The sequence below is a fragment of the Trichechus manatus genome, unplaced genomic scaffold (assembly GCF_000243295.1).
Source record: "Trichechus manatus latirostris isolate Lorelei unplaced genomic scaffold, TriManLat1.0 scaffold00023, whole genome shotgun sequence".
Lineage (NCBI taxonomy): Eukaryota > Metazoa > Chordata > Mammalia > Sirenia > Trichechidae > Trichechus > Trichechus manatus.
In genome coordinates, this window is record NW_004443959.1 from 7,696,291 (window position 1) to 7,715,615 (window position 19,325).

Genomic DNA, 19,325 nt, shown 5'->3' on the forward strand with positions numbered 1-19,325 from the left:
AAAAAAAAAACAAAACAGTTGCCATTGAATCAATTCCAACTTATGGCGACCCTATAGGACAGAGCAGAACTTCCCCATAGGGTCTCCAAGGAACAGCTGGTGGATTCGAACTGCCAACCTTTTGGTTAGCAGCTGACTCTTAACCACTGCACCACCAGGGATCTCAATAAATACTTGTTGAATGAGTAAATCCTTAGTAATAATGCATTTTGGAAGATGCCATGATAAAGGCAAACACAGGATAACATGGGAGGAAAGAAGAGATTACTTGGACATGGGACAGTCATGGAGAAGGGAAAGGCAGAACGCCCATCTAGCAAATAGTCTCAGGTGGAGGAGATGAGCAAGGGCCCATGGCCAAGCCTGCGGTCAGATCCAAGGACGGGCCACACTGGGAGCTGGGTACAGATGACCCCAAGCAGGGAGACCTGTGAGGACAGAAGTTCTTGTGCCATCCAAGCGACCTGAGCTAGGGCAGAGGTGGAAGGAATGGACAGGAAGAAACGCATCTGAGAACTAGTCAGGATGCAAGGTCAGCACAAGCTGGTGGTCAGATGCAGCAGGGTCAGATGCAGGGACAAGGAGGCGTGGGATGGAGAGGGAGGGCCGGGAAATCTGCACACACAGACTTCAAGATGGCAGATGGACAGACCCTTGTCTGCTAGATCTTCTACCAGATTTGTCTTTCTGAAGAAAATGCCATCATTAAAATCACGAAGGAGCTTTAGTCTGGGCCATAACCGAGACGTGGACAGTTTTACCATATATGTTCAACTGGAGATGATCATATGTTTCTGTACAGTAGAGTCTAATGGATGATTGGGCTTGGAAAGGAGAATGGATGTGTAAACTGTTCTGGAGAACATTCTTAAGCACTTTAATCATATCTCTGTGAATAAATTATAAGTATGTGAATTATCAAATGATCTAACCATTAAAGCACAATTTAGGACTTCTGTGGAAACAATGTGTCAGTCTGAACTGGTACACGCATTTGAAAGCAAAAATCAGCTTATTTGTAAACATTGTATAACTGAGGGTTTTCACTAATTCAAACAGCACCCTCTCCCCCACAGGAATGTAAGGCTTTCCATGAGAACACTGACACCCAGGTGCTTTCTCCTGCCCTGTGGCTCGGGCCCTTGGAATCTGCCCGCCTTGTTTACCTCTAGCCCCGGTGCCTGACACAGCACCCACCATGGAGCAGGCCCACAATGAGTACTTGTTGAGTGAGTGCTTGAGGGAGTATGAAGGACAGACAGCGTGGAGCCTGGACTTCAGCCCCTGCCTGATAAAGAAATATATGGAAATTAAATAATATGAAAGAACAAACCACCGGTAAGCACACAGAAGAAACACAAGCAGGTGGAAGCCTTTGACCTTCGGGCCCGAGGCCTGACAAGCCTGTACCACAGCATCCCCAGAAGAGTTCCTTGGGGTGAAGGTTTGCTGCTACATGACACCCTCAGTCACACCCCCACACAGCCAGGACCACACCAGATCCAGACAGCCGAAAAGCAACTCAGAGAATCCAGTCCACTTTCCAAAAAAGGGTCACAGCCAAGAAGTTCTGAGTTTGGGTGTGGCAGGCAGTGACTTGTCACCGCCAGTTAATCCTCCTCCTCCTCCCTGTTGGATGGAAGGGTTCACTTTAGTCACCTTGGAGAGGAGAGCTGTGGTCAAACGCTTCCTGACCCACTATCAGAATCCAGTTCTCACACCGTGGAAATTTTTGGCCCTTGGCCAAGTAATTCCAAGGAGGGAGGGAAAAAAAGGTATTTTGGGAGCAAAGTCTAAAAATAATGAGTATGTGGCCAATAGGTAATCGTTAACCTACCAAGAAGCTTTTTAACTGATGCTCAGTTCTTCATTCTACAGCTGTGAACCACCTCTTCCATCTGGTTCTCTATGACTCCAAAAGAAGGAAGTAAAAAAACGTTGCCACCACTGAAATGAGAATAATGCCTTCTAATAGGAGTCCCTGAGTGGCACAAATGGTTTGGCACTTGGCTGCTAACAAAAAGGTTGGAGGTTCGAGCCCACCCAGTGGACCCTGGGGAAAAAAGGTCTGGTAACCTGCTTCTGAGAAACTAGCCACTGAAAACCCTATGGAGCACAGTTCTCCTGTGACACACATGGGGTCACCATGAGTCAGAATTGACTTGATGGCAATTGGTTTGTTTGTTTGTTTTTAAATGTCTTCTAGTATTTGGATAGCCCTGAGTTTCATCCCCATTATCCCTCAGTACCACTGAAGAATTTGCAGTTAAACCCTTGATCTCCAAAGTTCTTTCTAGGGCACGTGGATGAAGAGGAGGGAGAGGACAGACTGCTATTTCATACACTTTTCTTTCCAAGGGGAAGTACTTACCATGGCCAGATCTATGATCCACTTCTGCAGCGTGAGGATGAACCAAGAAGACAAAAATCTTATCATGTGTTAAGGGAGATCACAGTCCAGCTGCTGCCAGCCCCACCACCCTTCCGACCCCAAGCTCAAAGTCTTCCCATCTCATGGAGACAAACCAAGACCACAGAGACATGAACCAAATGTGTAACTGGGAAAGATTCTACTAGAACATGTCTTATTGGGAAAAGACAAAAACGTTGGTTTCAAGTGAACGTTTGCTTAAAGTTCAAAAGAACAGATTATTGAAGAAAAATACCAATAAATCTGTGTTCATGGATCATTCCCTAGTGTTGGGAATATCCCAAACTGCTTTAACTGCCCCCTTAATTCCTGACCATGCAGATATTTCCAATTTAATGTCAAAAGTTAAGCACTTCAAAGAGAGGTCCAACATTATGGAGCAGGAATGTTCTAAAAAATTGGTTAAACTGAAATTCTTTTACTGATTTCTCCCCTTCCCTACTAACTCCATTGTAAAAATGATACAGCTGGGGTGGGCAATGCTGGGAGATGGGAGGAACCATGTTGGATTTTCATTTTGGAATTTTCAACCTCTGAACTAATATCTTGACTACCCATTGCCGTCGAGTCAATTCTGGCTCATAGCGACCATATAGGACAGAGCAGAACTGCCCCACAGAGTTTCCAAGGAGCGCCCGGTGGAATCGAACTGCTGCCCCCTTGGTTAGCAGCTGTGACACTTAACCACTGTGCCACCAGGGTTTCCTGACTAGGAGCCTGATTTTCACTTTTGAACAAGCCACCATGAACCCAGACCCACTAACAAGTAGTAAGCCAGCTAGTTCACCAGGTGGGTTAGCGGCATTGTGTTAAATTGCCAGTTGTTAGATATTGCCATTATTATTACTTCAAATATTTTGGGGGAAGGAAAAAAATGTCACAAATAAACAAAGTTGGACATTGTCACTTTCAGCAGAGGGCGCTTCTATAGCTGAGCATGTTGAGCAGTGAGACGCTAAGTCTGCATTCACTTCCCCTGTTAGCAAATTCTAGCTCTGGTGAGGGAGGAGGCTGAAGACTCCAGGACCCCGCCCATCTCAGAAGGAAAGGCCCGTGCTTCCTGCCTTCCCAATTCCCACCTAGTCCAGCACCTTCCAGGGAGAGGAGCAACCTGGTCCCGGAGGGGAGGCTGCCAGGGAGGAATTGTACTGAGAGCATCTGTGGTCTGGATAGACACATTTTTGCTTACATAGTATCTTGCATTGGGGCTTCTTTTGTAGTTTAACCAAAAAATATACATCTAAAGGACGCTGCTTGGTAACGCCACTGTTCAATAACACACCCTAATCACATTTCTGATTCTCAGATCCTGAAAGGATACACAGCCATGTACGGAGCAGCCTGCTTCACATTGCCATTGAAATGGAAGACACAGAGTAGGAGGATGATATCTGCAAGAGCATGTCTCCGCGTGAGGGGGAGGAAGGGGAGACACGGGGGCAGGCGTGCTGGGCCCGAAGGGGTGATTACCTTGTGCTATGAGAATGGGGTACTCCAGGTAGGTCAGCAGCGGGTAACCATAGTAATGCTGGTACCTGAGGAACACCAGGAACCTGGGGAAGAGAAAGGCACACGTTAACACATACTGACCCAGTACACAGCAGTCAAGGCCCAGCCAGGCACCCAACGATACAGGTCTGTTTGCAAAATCCTAGAACGGGTGGTGGGAGTCTGGAAGTGTTAAGAAGAAAGTTTTAGATCAAAAAAGATAGAATATTAATTTAATAATCTCCATGAGCTTTTGAGCACCCAGCACCTGCTAGGCCTGTGCAAGGAATATAATATACATTATCACCAAATCACTAAGAAAGGACATCCTGTTTGGTAAAGTAGAGGACCAATGAAAATGAGGGAAACCCTGCATGAGACGGACTGACATAACAGCCCTGACGATGGGCTTAAACACACCAATGATCATGAAGATGACGCAGGACCGGGCAACGTTTCATTCTGTTATACGTGAGGTCACCATGAGTTGAAGCCAACTTGATGGCAACTAATGATAATATTGTCAGCTCTCTTAATATAACCATTTACAAATAATTTTTACAGAGGTCAAATCCCATGACCAGGATTACAAGTGACCATGGCTTTGGACCCTGATCTGTCTCCAAAGTTGGGGTCCTGCCCTGAGCCGCTGCCTCTCAGAAAGATGTACACACTCCCTGGTCACCCTGAGCAGCTGCAGAGGTCAAGAGAGATCCCAGGGGGGCCGAGAACCACCCTGAATAGCTCTGGTGAGATGTGGCGGTGTGGGAGGTGGAGGAGGGCCCTGCAGACTCCAGGACCCATGTGTCTCGGGAGAAAAGGCCCATGCTTCCTGCCTTCCCAACTACCATCCCAGCCAAGTCACCTCCCACAGACCCTGTGCCTACGTCCCCCTGCTGTGTCTCGGGGTGTCTGTCTCTGTCTGCCAGCTGTGTGGGTCCCTCACCCATGTGTTTGGGCAACAAGGGACAGGAAGGAAGGGGAGCCCCCAGCTCTGGGACTTCAACCCATGCTGGGTGGGTCCCTTGCTTATCCCGGGGTAATTCTGAGCCCTTCATCCATTATTTGGATTTAACCAGCTGTGACTTTCTCAGGGGAACGTTCAGTGGAAAACATGCTTTAACAAAGCAGGCAACAGGCTGGGTCAGATTGTGCCTCGTCAGATCGTGTTTCTGTCAAAGGTGTACCATTTTTGGTTTAGCTGGGGTGGAGCAGAAGGATCGGGTCACAGGCCAGGAGGCAGGAGCATGGAGTGGGGCTCTGCTCCCAGCAGTGCTGAGCAGCACAAGCTTCCCCCAGGCCTGGACTCACCCCCATTCCTTGGCCTCTCCAGGCCTCACCTGGTCAGCCCCGTTCCCAAGGAACCTCACCACTGCACCGTCAGCTGCAGAGAAATCCAACACTTTCCCCAAGGCCAGCTCTCTGGGGGCTGTGTAGTTGGCCATCTCCCCAGCTTCAGATGACAAGCAAGCGTTTCTCCCCAGCACCTGCTCTGCTGTAAAGCCTCTCTTCCTGCCCTGCCTCCTGAGCAGGACCTTTCTGTTCAGTTGCCAGTGAGTGCCCTGGGGGCTGGGGTGGGAGGGTAGGCATGGTGCATCCCACCCACTTCTGCTGAATAAGCAGAAAGAATGAGTGGGAGGACTTTGAGAGATGCAAATGTGACCTTATTTGGAAATTGGATCTTTGCAGATATAATTTATTAAGATGAGGTAATGCTGGATGAGGGTGGGGCCTGAATCCAGTAGCTGGTGTCCTTACAAGAAGAGAAGAGCGCATGGACACACAGGGAGACACCATGTGAAGACAGAGGCGGAGGAACGCCAAGGATTGCCGGGAGCCACAAGAAGCTAGGGGAGGGGCATGGAATAGATTCTCCCTCAGACCTCCAGAAGGAACCAACCTTGCTGACACCTTCATTCAAACTTCTGTCCTCCTGAACTATGAGAGAAGAAATTTCTGTTGTTTTACGCATACATCCCATGATATAGCCAGAGATCTTCAGGACAGGAATGAGTACCTCGGGAGTGTCAGAGCTGTGGTTACCTCCAGTCATCTGTGCTGGTCTTCACATTTTACAGGCCACATGGGGCCACTGAGGCCCAAAGAAGCCAAGGTTATATAAGAACTCAGGGACAAACCAAAGACCAGAGCATGGAGTTCCTAAAACCCAACCTGGGCACTTCCCATCACCCCTTCCAGAGGCTGTCTACTCCCAAGGGGGCTCTTTGGTGCACTTGCTATGCTTTTGGTGGAACCCAGACTTTCAAAAGTAACCATCCCTTGCTCCTGGGGAGTATGGGGATAGTAACTTTGTTTTTCTTTTTCTTTTTTTTTTTTTTTTGTTGTTGTTTCTTTAATCAAACCGTTGTACATTAAAATGCCTATTATAATAAAATCAGGACACAGTCATCTGACACCCAGCCCCACTAGCTCATTTATATCCCTTGCCTCCTCTGAGGAGTCATTTGAGTTTTCTACTTCAGCATATATGCCAGAAGTTTAAAACACACACACACACACACACACACACAGGCACAGAGAAGTTAAGTGGCCTGCACTAGTTGCCTACGCTGCTGTAACAAAGGACTACAAACTCAATGGCTTAAAACAACAGAAATGTATTCTCTCATAGTTCTGGAGGCTAGAAGTCCAAAGTCAAGGTGTCAGCAGGGCCATGCTCTCTCTGAAGGCTCTAGAGAAGATCCTTCCTAGCCTCTTGCAGCTTCTGGTGGTTCCTGGCCCTCCTTGACTTTAGGTACATCACTCCAATCTCTGCTCCACTGTCGTATGGCCATCTTCCCTCTCTGTCTCTTCTCTTCTTCTAAGGACACCACTCACACTGGATTAGGACCCAGTATGACCTCATGTTGGAGCCCTGGTGGGGCAGTGGTTAAGAGCTCGGCTGCTAACCCAAAGGCCTGCAGTTTGAATCCACCAGCCATTCCTTGGAAACCATATGGGGCAGTTCTACTCTGTCCTACAGAGTTGCTATGAGTCATAATTGACTCGATGGCAACAGGTTTGGTTTTGGGTTTTTTTTATGACCTCATGTTAACTGATAACATCTTCAGAGACCCTATTTCCAAACAAGTGGTTAGAACTTTAACATATCTTTTTAGGGGACACAAGTCAACCCATAACATAACCTGAGTGGAACTTGAACTGAAGACTTTTTCAAAGGAATCTCACCCAGAGGCCAATGGGCGTGCGATAGCCTAACAGTCAGCCTGCTCTGCTGGGGGTGGGAAGAGGGTCTGACCCACTCAGCCTGCCCCACAAATGTGCTGAGTTAAAGGCAGGACTGAAGGAGAGGTGACGGGGTGCAGGAAGGGGTAGCACACCTGCCACAGAATTCCCACCTCAACACCTCTCCCAATTCACAGCCCACTCTCGCCCACCCAGGAACCTGTCCAGGACACGTGGTAAAAGACCTGTGGGGTAAGCGTAAGAAATGATAGCAGCAACAGGTAGGGAGCACCAGCCACTGCCCTGCCTGGGGGCCTAACCACACAGCGGACACCTGCTTCCTGATGCCACATCCGGTCCCACCTCCTCCCATGCAGCATCACTTCCTGGGGCCTCCCCGGCCAATCCTTCCTCCACAACACAGCCTGCCCGAGTCACCTTCCTGAGACACGTGTTTGCTCCTGCCCTGGCAGGCACTAAGGCCTGCGGGGCTCTGTGATAAAGGCAGGCCTAGAGTGTGGCGCTCCTGAGTGTTGCACAGTGGTTAAGGACTCAGACTCTGGAGTTCGACTGCCTGGGTTCATAATCCTGCTCATCAGTTACTTAACTAACCTCTCAGTGCTTTGCTTTCCCCATCTGTAAAACGGGGAGAACAACAGTCCCTACCTCATGTGACTGTTGAGCCTGCACATGGTGGCTGATTTGAAAGAGTTAGCTACTATCATCTCTTTAGCTTCTTCTTTTTTTTTTTTTTTTTTTGGCTTGAACACAGTCCTCCAGTCATGCTGCTCCTAGTTTCAACCTCCAGGTTTTTGCTCGGGGAGCCCCTTCTGCCTGGAATATCCTTTTCTCCACATACTCACCTCCTATTCCTTAGTAAAGACTCAGCTAGGGGATCTCCCCTCCCTGGGTTCAGATCAGGGCCTCCCTGGACCCCTCTATCAGGGAACGTCTCCTCTTAGGTAAGTGTCTGTTCTCCCCACTGGGCCGGTGATTTTGAAGACAGGATGTGTCACCCCATGGATGCAAGAAAGAAGGAGTAAGGATGGGCCTTTTTATCATTGTGAGAACTTTCAAACATACACACAAAGCTGAGAAAATAGTGTAATAAACCCCACCCCCAGTTTTAACAACTAGCATTTTGTGACATCTTCTTCATTGATTCCCTTTCCTTTCCTTTGCTGAAATCTTTGAAAGTACACCCCGGACACATCACTTCACCTGCCCGCTCCACGATCCAGCCATAAAATGCCACTGTCACACGAAACCAAGTTAAAAATCATCCCCTGGGGTCTTTAAGACACAGTCCAAACTCACATTTACCCAGTTCTCTCAAAAGTGGGTTTTTAGAGTTAGTTTGCTCAAATCAGGATCCAAAGAAGGTCACGTACTACATGTGTCCTAGGTTACTCTGAGGAAATGGCAGGGCCCTCTGACAGGTCACTGTTGTTTGATGGTAAATACCCTCAGGGTTCCTTCTGCTCTAATTCTGGCTGCCCCGCCTGGCCTCTGATCAGGGGCCTGCAGGCACAGCCCACTAGGAACAGTCAGGCCTGCACTATGCCCACGCCTGGCCCCCATCCCCCCACAGCACCCAGTCCCAGCTGCCCATCACCTGGGAAGGTGGGAAGGGGAGTCAGGGAGGGGGCGGGTGCTGACCAGTCCTTTTTCTCTACCCACAATATTGTAGACGAGATCAGAAGACAGCAAGACCCAGTGATTGGGGAAGGGGCGGGGGGCGGGAATCAGAGTGGAGAAAACAAGGATCCCACTGAGCCCACAGCCCTGCTACTGCCGGTGAGCTTGGGCAAGGTACTTGGCCTCCCTGGGTGGGAGGATTAGAAAGATAATGCATATAATGCATGGTGTCTAACACAAAGAAAGTGCTCTAAAAAATTGCTGCCTGAGGTACAGATAAAATGCTGTTCAGTGGGAGGAGCCTCTGATCACTTCCAGCTGGGCTTCCTGGAGAGGCTGGCATTGGAGCTGGGCCTTGATACAGCCGAACCCATTTACAGAAGTCTGTCCCTGACCTTGGCACTCCTAGCCGACCCTGGAGCAAAGCCTGAGAGGCAGGCCCAGCCTAGCATACACCTGCTCTTCCCTGCAAGTGAGCAGCTGCAAGACCCTGAGACAGGCTCCCTGCAATGGCAATTACTTTGAAAGCTTCCCACCCACCAACCCACCCTCAGTCTTTCCGGGTCAGGGGAAATGCTTTTTTTTTGCTAAGGTTAGCTGTTAGATAGTGACAATGGATTTAAGATGAGCCCTCATTCCTTTGTCCCCTCTGGGTTTGCATTTTTTAAGTAATGGAGCAAAAATGGTGGGAATGGAGGCAGTGGAGCTGATAGGGGAGTTGGGATGGTACACCACAGCAGGTCCCTAGACTACAGGCATCTGCTGTTCTCCTGACGCTGCAGTCAGCCTCATCTTTCCCAGCTCAAGGACCTATCAACAACTGAGGCCACCCCCTCTCCCTGGATTTCCATACCCTCGGGGACACACCCCCAGCCGACTCTCATCCCCCACCCCCAGCAATCATTGGGTCTCCTCCAGCCAGTTTCCTTTGCCTCGCCCCCTAATCCCTCTCTCCCGCCCAACCTAAGGGCTGCCCCAATCTGAAATAAACTGCTGTTTCCCCCTCCCGGGACTAGCAGCCTCTTTCTACTCTCCCATCCCCGCCATGCTCCCGGGGCCCGCCAGCGTAGGGTCATTTACAAACCCGTGAGGATTAGTACCTTCTTGTCTGCCGGGCCTTTCCAGAAAGACTCAGCTCAAAGCCTCTCGGATGGACGCAGCCAGGGCGCGCCACGCAGGGCCGGGTGCGTGGCTCCAGCGCCTGGGCGCCGCCCCTCATCCTTCTGCCCATCCTACGGGACTCAGCCCAGGACCCTTCACCCCTTCCACACCCCAGGTCTCCTCTTTCTCCACCTTTCTTGGCTTCTTTCTCTCCCGGGATCCCTGGGTCAAGTCAACCGGGCTAACCCTTACGGGGAGAGCTTCGGTTGAGGACCAGCCCTCGGAGCCCCCTGGGGTGGTAACTGGCGGGCCTGGGCTGCCGAGGAGCAAAGGGAGGAGGACCAGGACTTGCCAGCGCAAGCGGCCAGAGTGCTGTATTTCATGTACTGTGTTATCCAACTAATTCGAGTCTTTCCAACCAAAAGTTAGGCCACCCACTCCGAGTTTCTGGTAACTCACTCCTTGAGCACTGTCAGCTCCCCGCTACCCGTCCAACCCCTGCCCACCTTTCAAGAGTCGATTCATGTCCCCCTCCTCGCCCTCCAAAGATCTCTCCATTCTCTGAATCCAAAGGAACATGTAACTGTTTAAAGCCAGAAGGTCCTTAGAGATCATAGTTCAAACTCATTGTACAGGTGAGAAGCAGAGGCCCGAGGGGATGATGGATATGGGAGATCCTGGAACTGCAAATACTAATTACCCGCTGGTGTTGTCACTGACGGGCCAGTGATGACTTCCCCAGATCTCCGAGCCGTCGATTGTAAAATGGGCATGCTCACTCAGTTAATACCATACAAGGCTTGGTGAGCTTCAAATCACGAGTGGGGAACTGTCCTGAGAAGTGCTACCTGCAGCCCCAAGGCGCGTTCCCGTCGCTTACCGAGTCAACCCTTAGTAGCTGCCCAGCTTCCAAGCAGGCGCTCAAGACTTTGCTCCCGGCCCCTTCCTTATCAGACCCCGAAGCTCTCCCGGCCTCCCAGCACCTTCCTGGCCGAGAGGCGAGGGAGGAAGGGCAGCTGCTCGGCCGCCCGGGCCTTACCCGGCCAGCTCCAGAAGTAGACTCGGGAGGCTGATGCCCCGCGCGCTGCGCGCCGCCAGCACGGCCGAGATCTGCGGCAGCTTGAGCGCGGCGCACACGCCCAGCGTGCTCCAGTTGCAGAACGACAGCAGCGCCGTCTCCATGGCGCCGGCGGGCTGCGGACACGCGGGGGGCTCGGCCGCTGGGGGCAGGGGAGCCGCGCCGCCCTGAGCCACAGGGCTCCACCGAGTCCTTCCGCCTTCCCCGGCCGCCCGCCCCTACCCGGCCCCGGTTCCGGCCCGGGCCCGCCCTACCCGGCCACCGCTTCCCGCTCAGCCCCGGCACCGGCCCGCCCCACCCCGGGCCCGCCTTCCCCGGCCGCCCGCCCCCGGCTCGCCCCGCCCGGGCGCAGCCCGCTGCTGATTCACTTTTCCCTGATCCATCGACCGGTGGCGTTAGGAGCCACCCAGTCTGTCCCGCGCACCTGGGGAGGGCAAACGGGCACCCTTCTGGAGGGATGGACTATTTTGTTGGGAGTTTCCGCTCCCGAAACGTGTAGGGGTTTTTCGTTCGTTTCTCTCAGCAAGTATTTCTTTCGTTACTATTGGACTAACGGTATACCAGCCACTTTTTATGCCTCTGCACCTCAGAGGTAAGGGTTATTCTGGTTTCAATGCATTGAGCGTCCAGTCGGGTTCCTTTTGAAATGCGTGAAGCTCAGCAGACCTGAGCTGGAGCCTCCTTGTTGTGTAGGTTGAGCATTCTATTAGGTGATGCTTCCTGGATGTGTTAGTTTTGTAAACCTTTACCTTTTTTCCCTTTACTTCTGTGAGATAAGGCTTGCAAGCATGTTTATGGCTTCCCTGTGTGATAGTTAGGGAGCCCTGATGGGTTTGTTTTGATTTTTCTGTGTCATATTTGGAAGACCAGAGGTGCCCCATGTAACCTAATGGAAAGGTGCCGGCAATAAATTATCACCAATCGGTGGCTCCACAGTGCCACTCACCTCACTGGTGGCTTGTATTACCAGATCATAGTTCTCAAAATCCATATTACCAACCCAAAATTTAAACACACTTGGTTGATAAGCATGCCCAGAACTACCCCGTTTCTGCCATGCCCAGAAAAGCCACCAACTCAGGAGGCTGCCACCACCCTGCTGAGTGCTCTCAAAGCTAGGGACTAACCTGACACCTGCGCCTTGGCTCCAGCTGCCATCTGCACCACTGTGCTTCCAAAAGGGCCCCAAGGTTGCCCATTCAAAACGCTGACTTCTACATTTGGAGTCCCCTTGGCAGGAGCTCGGTCATACAAGGAAGCCTGAGCTGCAAGCGAGTCTGTCACACCCAGCCTCCTTGTCAGCGGACTGTCCAGGCCTGCAGCTTCCCAGCAGCCAGGCCCTTAGCATGTGACACAGTGACCACAGGGCAGAGCCCCAGGATTTGGGGTGTTTTGGACAGAAGACAAAGGAGCCCTGGTGGTGCAGAGATTAAGAGCGTGGCTGCTAACCAAAAGATTGGTAGTTCGAATCTACCAGGCGCTCCTTGGAAACCCTATGGGGCAGTTCTACTCTGTTCTATAGGGTCGCTATGAGTCAGAAGTGACTCGATGGCAACTAGTTTCATTTTGGGTTTTTGGACAGAAGGCAACCGTTTCTGTTCGCTATTCTTTACTGGATGCTAAGGTGTGGCAGAAAACATGGAGGACAAATAAACTGTCGGAGCTCTGATAGGTGTAGTGTTAAAGCTGAAGGTCAGGACACCAATGCACAGCAGGGCCAGTGGGAGTTTTGTCTGAAGACCCTGCTGGCTCAGCTCTGGTTTCCCATCTCACTTCCCTCAGAGCTGCTAAGGGCTCTGTACTCAGATCTGACTCAGGGCTTCCCAGTGCTCAGGAGCCAGGTGGAAACAAAGATGCAGGGATGGAGAGGTTCAGGGACACCGGGATGGGCATGAGGGGCTGTCTGAGCTGCAGGGCTGAGGGCTGGCACTGAGGACCGAGGATGCAAGAAGTCTGGCCAAGGGCAGAGAGCTGGCAAACCTGCCAAGGAACAGCCAGCCAGCAGTGTGGCTGTCTCTGTGGGGCCACTACTCTGTCTCCTCTACCCCTGCCTCTTACCAACCCAAAAGGGGGATTTAAGGCTCTGTTGCTCTGAACACAGGGAATCCTGGGGCAGACTTGTGCTCTAAGCTCTTATTGTCATGGATCCATCAGTCCTGAGTTCTGGACTCTCTCCTGTGAGCAGCTGTGGAGGGGAGAGAGGAGAGAGCTGAGCACGCTGGCGTCGGGAAGGAGGAATGGCCAGTTCTGGTGGGGAAAGGTGCAGCAAGCGTGGTGGACGTTGGGGCATGAAGGGGGAGAGCTTCTACTCTCGCTGTGGTTTGGATTCAGTCTTAGGTACGCCACAAAAACCAAATGTGTTGCTGTTAAATCAGGTTCTGTGTGCAAAGGGAATCTCAGCAGTTGACTAAGTGTCTCTATGGCTCCAACAATCTCACTAACCCTCAGATACCGTGGTTTTGCTGGAAGCTGTCCCTGCTCTCATGCGTGCACTGGGAATCATGCTGGCCCCTGCCATGGGTAGTCTGGTGTGGAAATAAGTGGTCGATCACTGCTCTTAGGAAAAACACAACAGCAGGGAGCAAAAGAGCCGTATTACCAGTGTCAAAGGCTCATCAAGGGCTGCAGCATGACAGCTATAGTGCATCTAAGGGCTGCTGAGTGCCTCCTGTGCACGTGGCAGGCACTGTGATATGTCAGGGACTCACCGTTTGCAAAAGGAGGCTGTTTCCATCCCAAGGTTGTCTGGGTTGGAAGTTCCTGGTCCTGCCACAGGGCTGTGGCTTCTCTTCCAAGGGCTCCTCTCTCACCCTCCTCTGCCACTCCCTTGGGGTCTGTTTATTTTGGGGGGTGGTCAGTAACTGATGCCCTAGAATGATCCAGAGAGGAGACTGTGGCCCAGCCTCCCTACCGTGCTGAGACGCTCACTGCCTGGCCTGAGGGACCTTTGTGAGACCTCGCTGCTCCCCCAACCACCCAGGGAGCACCCCTGCTCTAGTGTGGATCAATCACTGACCTGGTCAGGAACAGAACTCTCTGCAGCCGCCTGCTTTGGGGGTCATCTAGGTGAGGCAGGGTTACAGGAGGAGGATTTCTACCTGGCTCCAAGCCCCACCGTGCACTGGCTGCTCTGCCTGAAGACCACAATGTGGGTGATGTGGGTGTGTGGGACTTCGATGTCTGGCGGATCTCAGCTATCCTTCCAGTATTGGCCCTTACAGGCTGCATGACTTGGGAAAACCGTTAACCTCCCTATGCCTCAGTTTTTTCATCTTTGAGATGGGGCTAATAACACCCACCTCATAAGGTTATTGCAAGGCACTCAATATGTGGTAGTTTCCTACCAGGTGCACACTAGCAAAACTTTCTTGGAATTTATGGGCTTTGGCTTGGCTCCTGAAGCAGTAGGGGTGGGTGGGTTTTGATAGGGGAGATCAGGAATGGGCCTTGCAGGAAGAGGTGCAGCTCCAGCCCCCTGCCCCAGCTGGGACACCCTCCAGCATGATCGCTCTTTCTGACCTGTTGGCTGCCTCCAAACAGCTGCTCTCCCAGGCTCCCCGGTGTCCTCAGTAGGGTGGGTGTGCCTGCATGCGGGGTTTCTACCGTGCACACCCACTGAGACGTCTCTCCAACCCAAAACGAGTGCTCCTATACTCGAGAACTCTGCCTCCTCCATCTATAGGGTTACACAGGACACAGCCTGGTACCTGAGGCTGACGCCACTCCTCCAGCCACAGCTGAATGCAGCAGAGCACTCTCTGATTGAGGCTGGGCCCAGGAATACCTTCCTGGGGAATCTGGAATTGATAACTAATGCTAATTTCATTCTGGTATTCTCTCCAACAGACAAGACATAAACTCAGCAGCTACTGGTGATAGCCATTCTCCCAATACCATTTTTTTTTTTAATTTTGAAAATTCCCAAGCCTACAGGAAAGTTGCAAGAACAGTACAACAAACACCCGTATACTCTTCACCTAAATTCATCAACTGCTAACATGTTTCCCATTTGTTTCATTGGTCCCTATCTACATACTGTACACATTTTTTCCGTTAAACTATTCACAAGTTAGCTACAGGCATCGTGACCCTGCACCCCTAAATACTGCAGCATGTACCTCCTAACAAGGGCACTCTTCTACATGACCCCACTGTAGTTGTCACACTCGGGAAATTTCACCTTGATACAATATTATCTACTATTTAGTCTATATTCATGTTTCTCCAATGGTCTCCAAAGTGTCCTTCATAGATGTTTTTCCTTTGACCCAGGGGCCAGTCAGGGACCATGCATTGCCTTGCCTTTCATCCGAAACACTTGCTTAACCCCCTTTGTCTTTTACAACATTGACGTTTTAGAAGAGTCCAGGGCAGCCATTTTGCAGAAGGCCCCCCGGTTGGGGTTTGTCATGTGTTTCTTCATGACTACGCTCAGGTCATGCATTTTTGGGGCAGGAACACCACATGGGTGATGCTATGTTATCAGCGCATCCCAGCAATTGGTATGTGATGTTAGTTTATCCTATTGCTGGTGGTGCTAAGTTTAATAACTTGGTTACGGTGGTGTATGCTAGATTTCACCCTTACTCTTCCCTAACAATCTTTAACCTCATGGTTTTACTGTGTGTCTTAGTTTCTTAGTGCTGCTGTAACAGGAATACCAGGAATGGGTGGCTTTAAAGAACACAAATGTATTTTCTCACAGTTTAGGAGCTGGAAGCCTGAATTCAGGGCACCAGCTCTAGGGGAAGGCTTTTTCTTTGTCAGCTCTAGCTTAAGATCCTAGTCTCTTTCAGCTTCTGTAGCCCCTGTGTTCCTCAGTTCCTTGGTGGTCTTCATGTGGCATCTATCACTCTTCATCTGTGCTCAATCCAGTATCTAATCTGCTCTTTTTGTAACTCAGAAGCGATTAGGCTTAGGACACATCCTACACTGATATGGCCTCATTAACATAACAAAGAAAACCTTGTTTCCAAATGGGATACATCCACAGGTTAGGATTTCAAGACACATTTTGGGAGGACATAGTTCAATCCATAACAGTGTCCTTCACTGAGTCGTGCTTAAATCAATTATTACTCTGATAGCTGTAAAATGGTCATTTTCTGTTTTTATCATTTCTTCTGTATTCTTTGATAGAGAAGAGCTTTTCCTTCCCCTACTTAAATTTTTTTTTTAATTGTCAGTATGAACTCACAAATTCCTTATTACTACAGTTATTATTCCATGGGGTGTGTGGGTACTGGTTTGCTCCTGAAGCTGGGGTAGGGAGGGGGTGAGGTGGTCATAGGTGCGGTCAGGTGCAGGCCTTTACTCTCATCCATTTTGATGCTCAAACTGTCCCGGATTTGGCCGGTGGGGCCCCTTTAAGTCGGTGCTTAAGTCCCTCTGACATCCCCCATCATGTTTTGAGCATTTCCTCACTTCCCAGCACAGTAAGACGTCTTAGGCTCACCTGTGCCTTCCCTGGTTGGTGGTCATTTTATCATGTGGGAGCAGAGAAGCTGCCTCTGCCACAGAGAGCAGACAGAGGTAGAAGTGCTCAGAGATGTCCCTGTGTCCTGATTTATACATCCCCTCTGTGTTGGGCTGGTGCTGAACCTGTGGGATTGGTGCCTGCTTGTCGGCAGCCAGGCCTGGGGGCCTCCTGGACCACCAGCCACCCTTGTTCTGGCCCAAACAAGGCATGGGGCTGGCAGCTGTTCTTTCAGTGCGGATGCCTCTCTGTCCCTATTTGCTTGGTTTCCAGTGGGTGAGGTGTGGTCAACATGGGAAGGTAAGAAGCAAGCATCCTCTCAAAGGGAGGCAGATGTGGCGGGAGGGGCTGGGGGGAAGGGGATTGGCTGGTTATGAGGAGGAGTCTCCTCAGGATGGCGCCACTCGCCACTCGCTAGGGAGCGTGCCAGACAGGCTGGTGGTCGGAGAGTGCAGACAGAGGGCCACCAAAGGGCTCTGTGCCAAGCGAGTATGCTGGCTGCTTCCTTTGAATGTTTCTTGGCTGAGTCTGCCCCACCCAGCCTTCCCCTACCCATCTCCTCTGCATTTTCCTCAAGGGTCGGCTGGTTGCCTCGGTCTGCCGGAGAACTTCCTTTTTCTGAATTCCACGGACACATCTGTCTGTGCCTAGTGAACTAGTCACAGCCAACCTTATTTTGTGACAAGGAGTTGGTGGGGTGTCTAACCAGGCTGAGAGCTCCTGAGAGGCAGGGACCCATTGGCCTGCTGTCTCTGAGCCCCCTGCCCCAGGGTAGGCTCAGGCACAAGCAAGTTCATGCTGGAGTCATAAAAAGAAGTAAGCGCCTGACTCTAGAAGGGCGTGTCAGAAGTCTGGACCAGATCAAGGCTGGAAACGCCTGTATTCCAAGGACTTGGTCTGCACACAGCTGTAGAGCCTGAGCTCTACCTGAGGCATTTGTTTCAAGCATTTGCACAGATAACGGCTGTCCAAAGCTGTTTGTGGAGTTGGTCAGAACCTCTCTCTGTATGATAGTTTGGATTATTGCTCAGCAAATATTTACCCTCCTACCACTTCCACTGTAGGTGAAATATATTTTCTTACCCAAGTGAGGTTAGGTTTGGCCATGTGAGTTGTTTTGGTGAACAAAATGTTAACATGTGTGATGCCTTCAGAAGCCTTCAATGTGCTGGCATGATTTCTTTGGCTCTTGTGTTTTGGTGATGTGCCAGGAGAAGAACATGCCCCAGGTAGATGTTGGTCCAGGAGAATGAGAGACATGTAGAGCAGAATTGGGCCCGACTTGAAGTCTGAGGCCAAGTTTAGCCAGGCCCAGCGAAGATCAGCCAACGCTTAGCTGACACGCAGGCCTGTGAGCAAGGAATGGGCTGGTTTATTATACTGCTTTATCCTAGCTGACTTGTGCGCTTTGTAAAAGAACTAAACAACCTGCAGTATTGACTATTCATTGAATACGACCTTGGAGGGGGTGATGGCCTAAGAACTCCTCTCCCCATTTTACAGCTGTGGAGACTGAGGCCTAGAGAGGGATATACGGCATGGTGAAGTCAGATGTGGTTCTGTCACTTACTAGCTGTGTGATCCTGACCAAACTGAATGAAGTCTTTAGCTTAGTTTCCAAATTTCTCAAATGGGAATGCTCATACTTACAAAAGAGACAATTTGTGTAACATGCCAAGCACAGGGTCTGTGGTTAATGCATCTGCCTTGTCTGTCAGTGGCAGTTCTCGTAGGAAGTGGTAGAGTTGGCACTAGTCCCTGGATCCTCCTACCCTCCCTCCAGGGGCAGGCAGAGAAGCCTCCAGTCTGCATAGACTCTACCACCTGCATCTGTATTTAACTTCATCTTCTCTTGACTCCTGGGAATTCCCAGAATACCTTTTTCTCCCACCATCTCCCTCAAGTGGAAGTAACTCTTTTTTTTTTTTCCAGAAAAGTGTAAAAACAATATAGGACACGTTCATGGCAAAAACACACATCAGCTCTTTAAGGAGCTGCCTTTGAACCCACCCATTCCAATGGGCGTGCACTTGACCTTCAAGTGATACTACCAGGATGGGCCTTTGATCTCTGACTGTACTGGCCACTGGCTCCCCAGACACATGATCTCAGGTTGGACAGGGAGCCCAGATTCCATCTCAGACTCCAGAAAAGAAGGTTGCCCCCTCCGGATCAAAATGCAAAGGGCCGTGTCCTGTTGTGTTTGCTTTTGCCCCTTCCCAGCTGTCACCAGAATCAGGCCTGGTTTGTCCAATCACACTCTCACACCAGGGCTGGGCGTGGCCAAGGACGTGGCTGTGAGGGAAGGCAGGGTTTGTGTTGTGTGGAAATACCATGTCCTGTGTAACTTCTGGGAACACTGATGAGCTTTTTCTTGGGGAAGGGGGATCCTGGAGATTGGGACATTCAGTTCCCACTTTTCCAAGGACCTGTAATGTGCTAAATATTTGCAACTCAGTTTACTGAGTATTAACCCAAAAATCTGTTGCCGTCGAGTTGATTCCGACTCATAGTGATGCTCTAGGACAGAGTAGAACTGCCCCATAGGGTTTCCAAGGAGCAGCTGGTGAATTCAAACTGCCGACCTTTTGGTTAGTAGTCTTAGCTCTTAACCACTGCATCACCAGGGCTCCACTGAGTATTAAGGGGGTCCCATATAGCATATAGCCTCTGGAGCCAAACTAGATTGCTGATTTTGAACCTGGCTCCACCATTTACCAGCTGTGTGGCATCGGGCAAGTTACTTAATCTCTCTGTGCCTTAGTTTCCTCGTCTGTAAGGCATGATAATACCTATCTCATAAGATTGCTTAGAGGATTAAGTGAGTTAATACACATAAATGACAGTGACATTTAATATTAGCTGGAAAGTCGAATGAAGCCCAAGGAAGTATAAAAGAGAAAGCGGCCATTTCAGCCCCTGCTCCA

The 19,325-nt window shown here is 50.5% G+C and overlaps 1 protein-coding gene across 2 annotated transcripts in view; it reads right to left on the minus strand.

Moving 5' to 3' along the window:
* The window catches only part of SLC66A3 (solute carrier family 66 member 3), a 23,528-nt gene extending 12,418 nt beyond the window's left edge, over positions 1-11,110 (minus strand). The window contains exons 1-5 of one of the 2 annotated variants that reach the window (XM_023728252.1): positions 10,884-11,110; positions 3,902-3,984; positions 3,753-3,822; positions 2,372-2,429; positions 676-1,912 (exon numbers count right to left, since the gene is read on the minus strand). In XM_023728252.1, the coding sequence (XP_023584020.1) occupies positions 1,907-1,912; positions 2,372-2,429; positions 3,753-3,822; positions 3,902-3,984; positions 10,884-11,026 (360 nt within the window). In that variant the 5' untranslated portion in view covers positions 11,027-11,110 and the 3' untranslated portion in view covers positions 676-1,906. Of the gene's footprint in view, positions 1-675; positions 1,913-2,371; positions 2,430-3,752; positions 3,823-3,901; positions 3,985-10,883 lie in introns of those variants that run through there. The other variant, XM_004373056.2, reaches the window with a different exon arrangement.
* Positions 11,111-19,325: the final 8,215 nt, after the last annotated feature.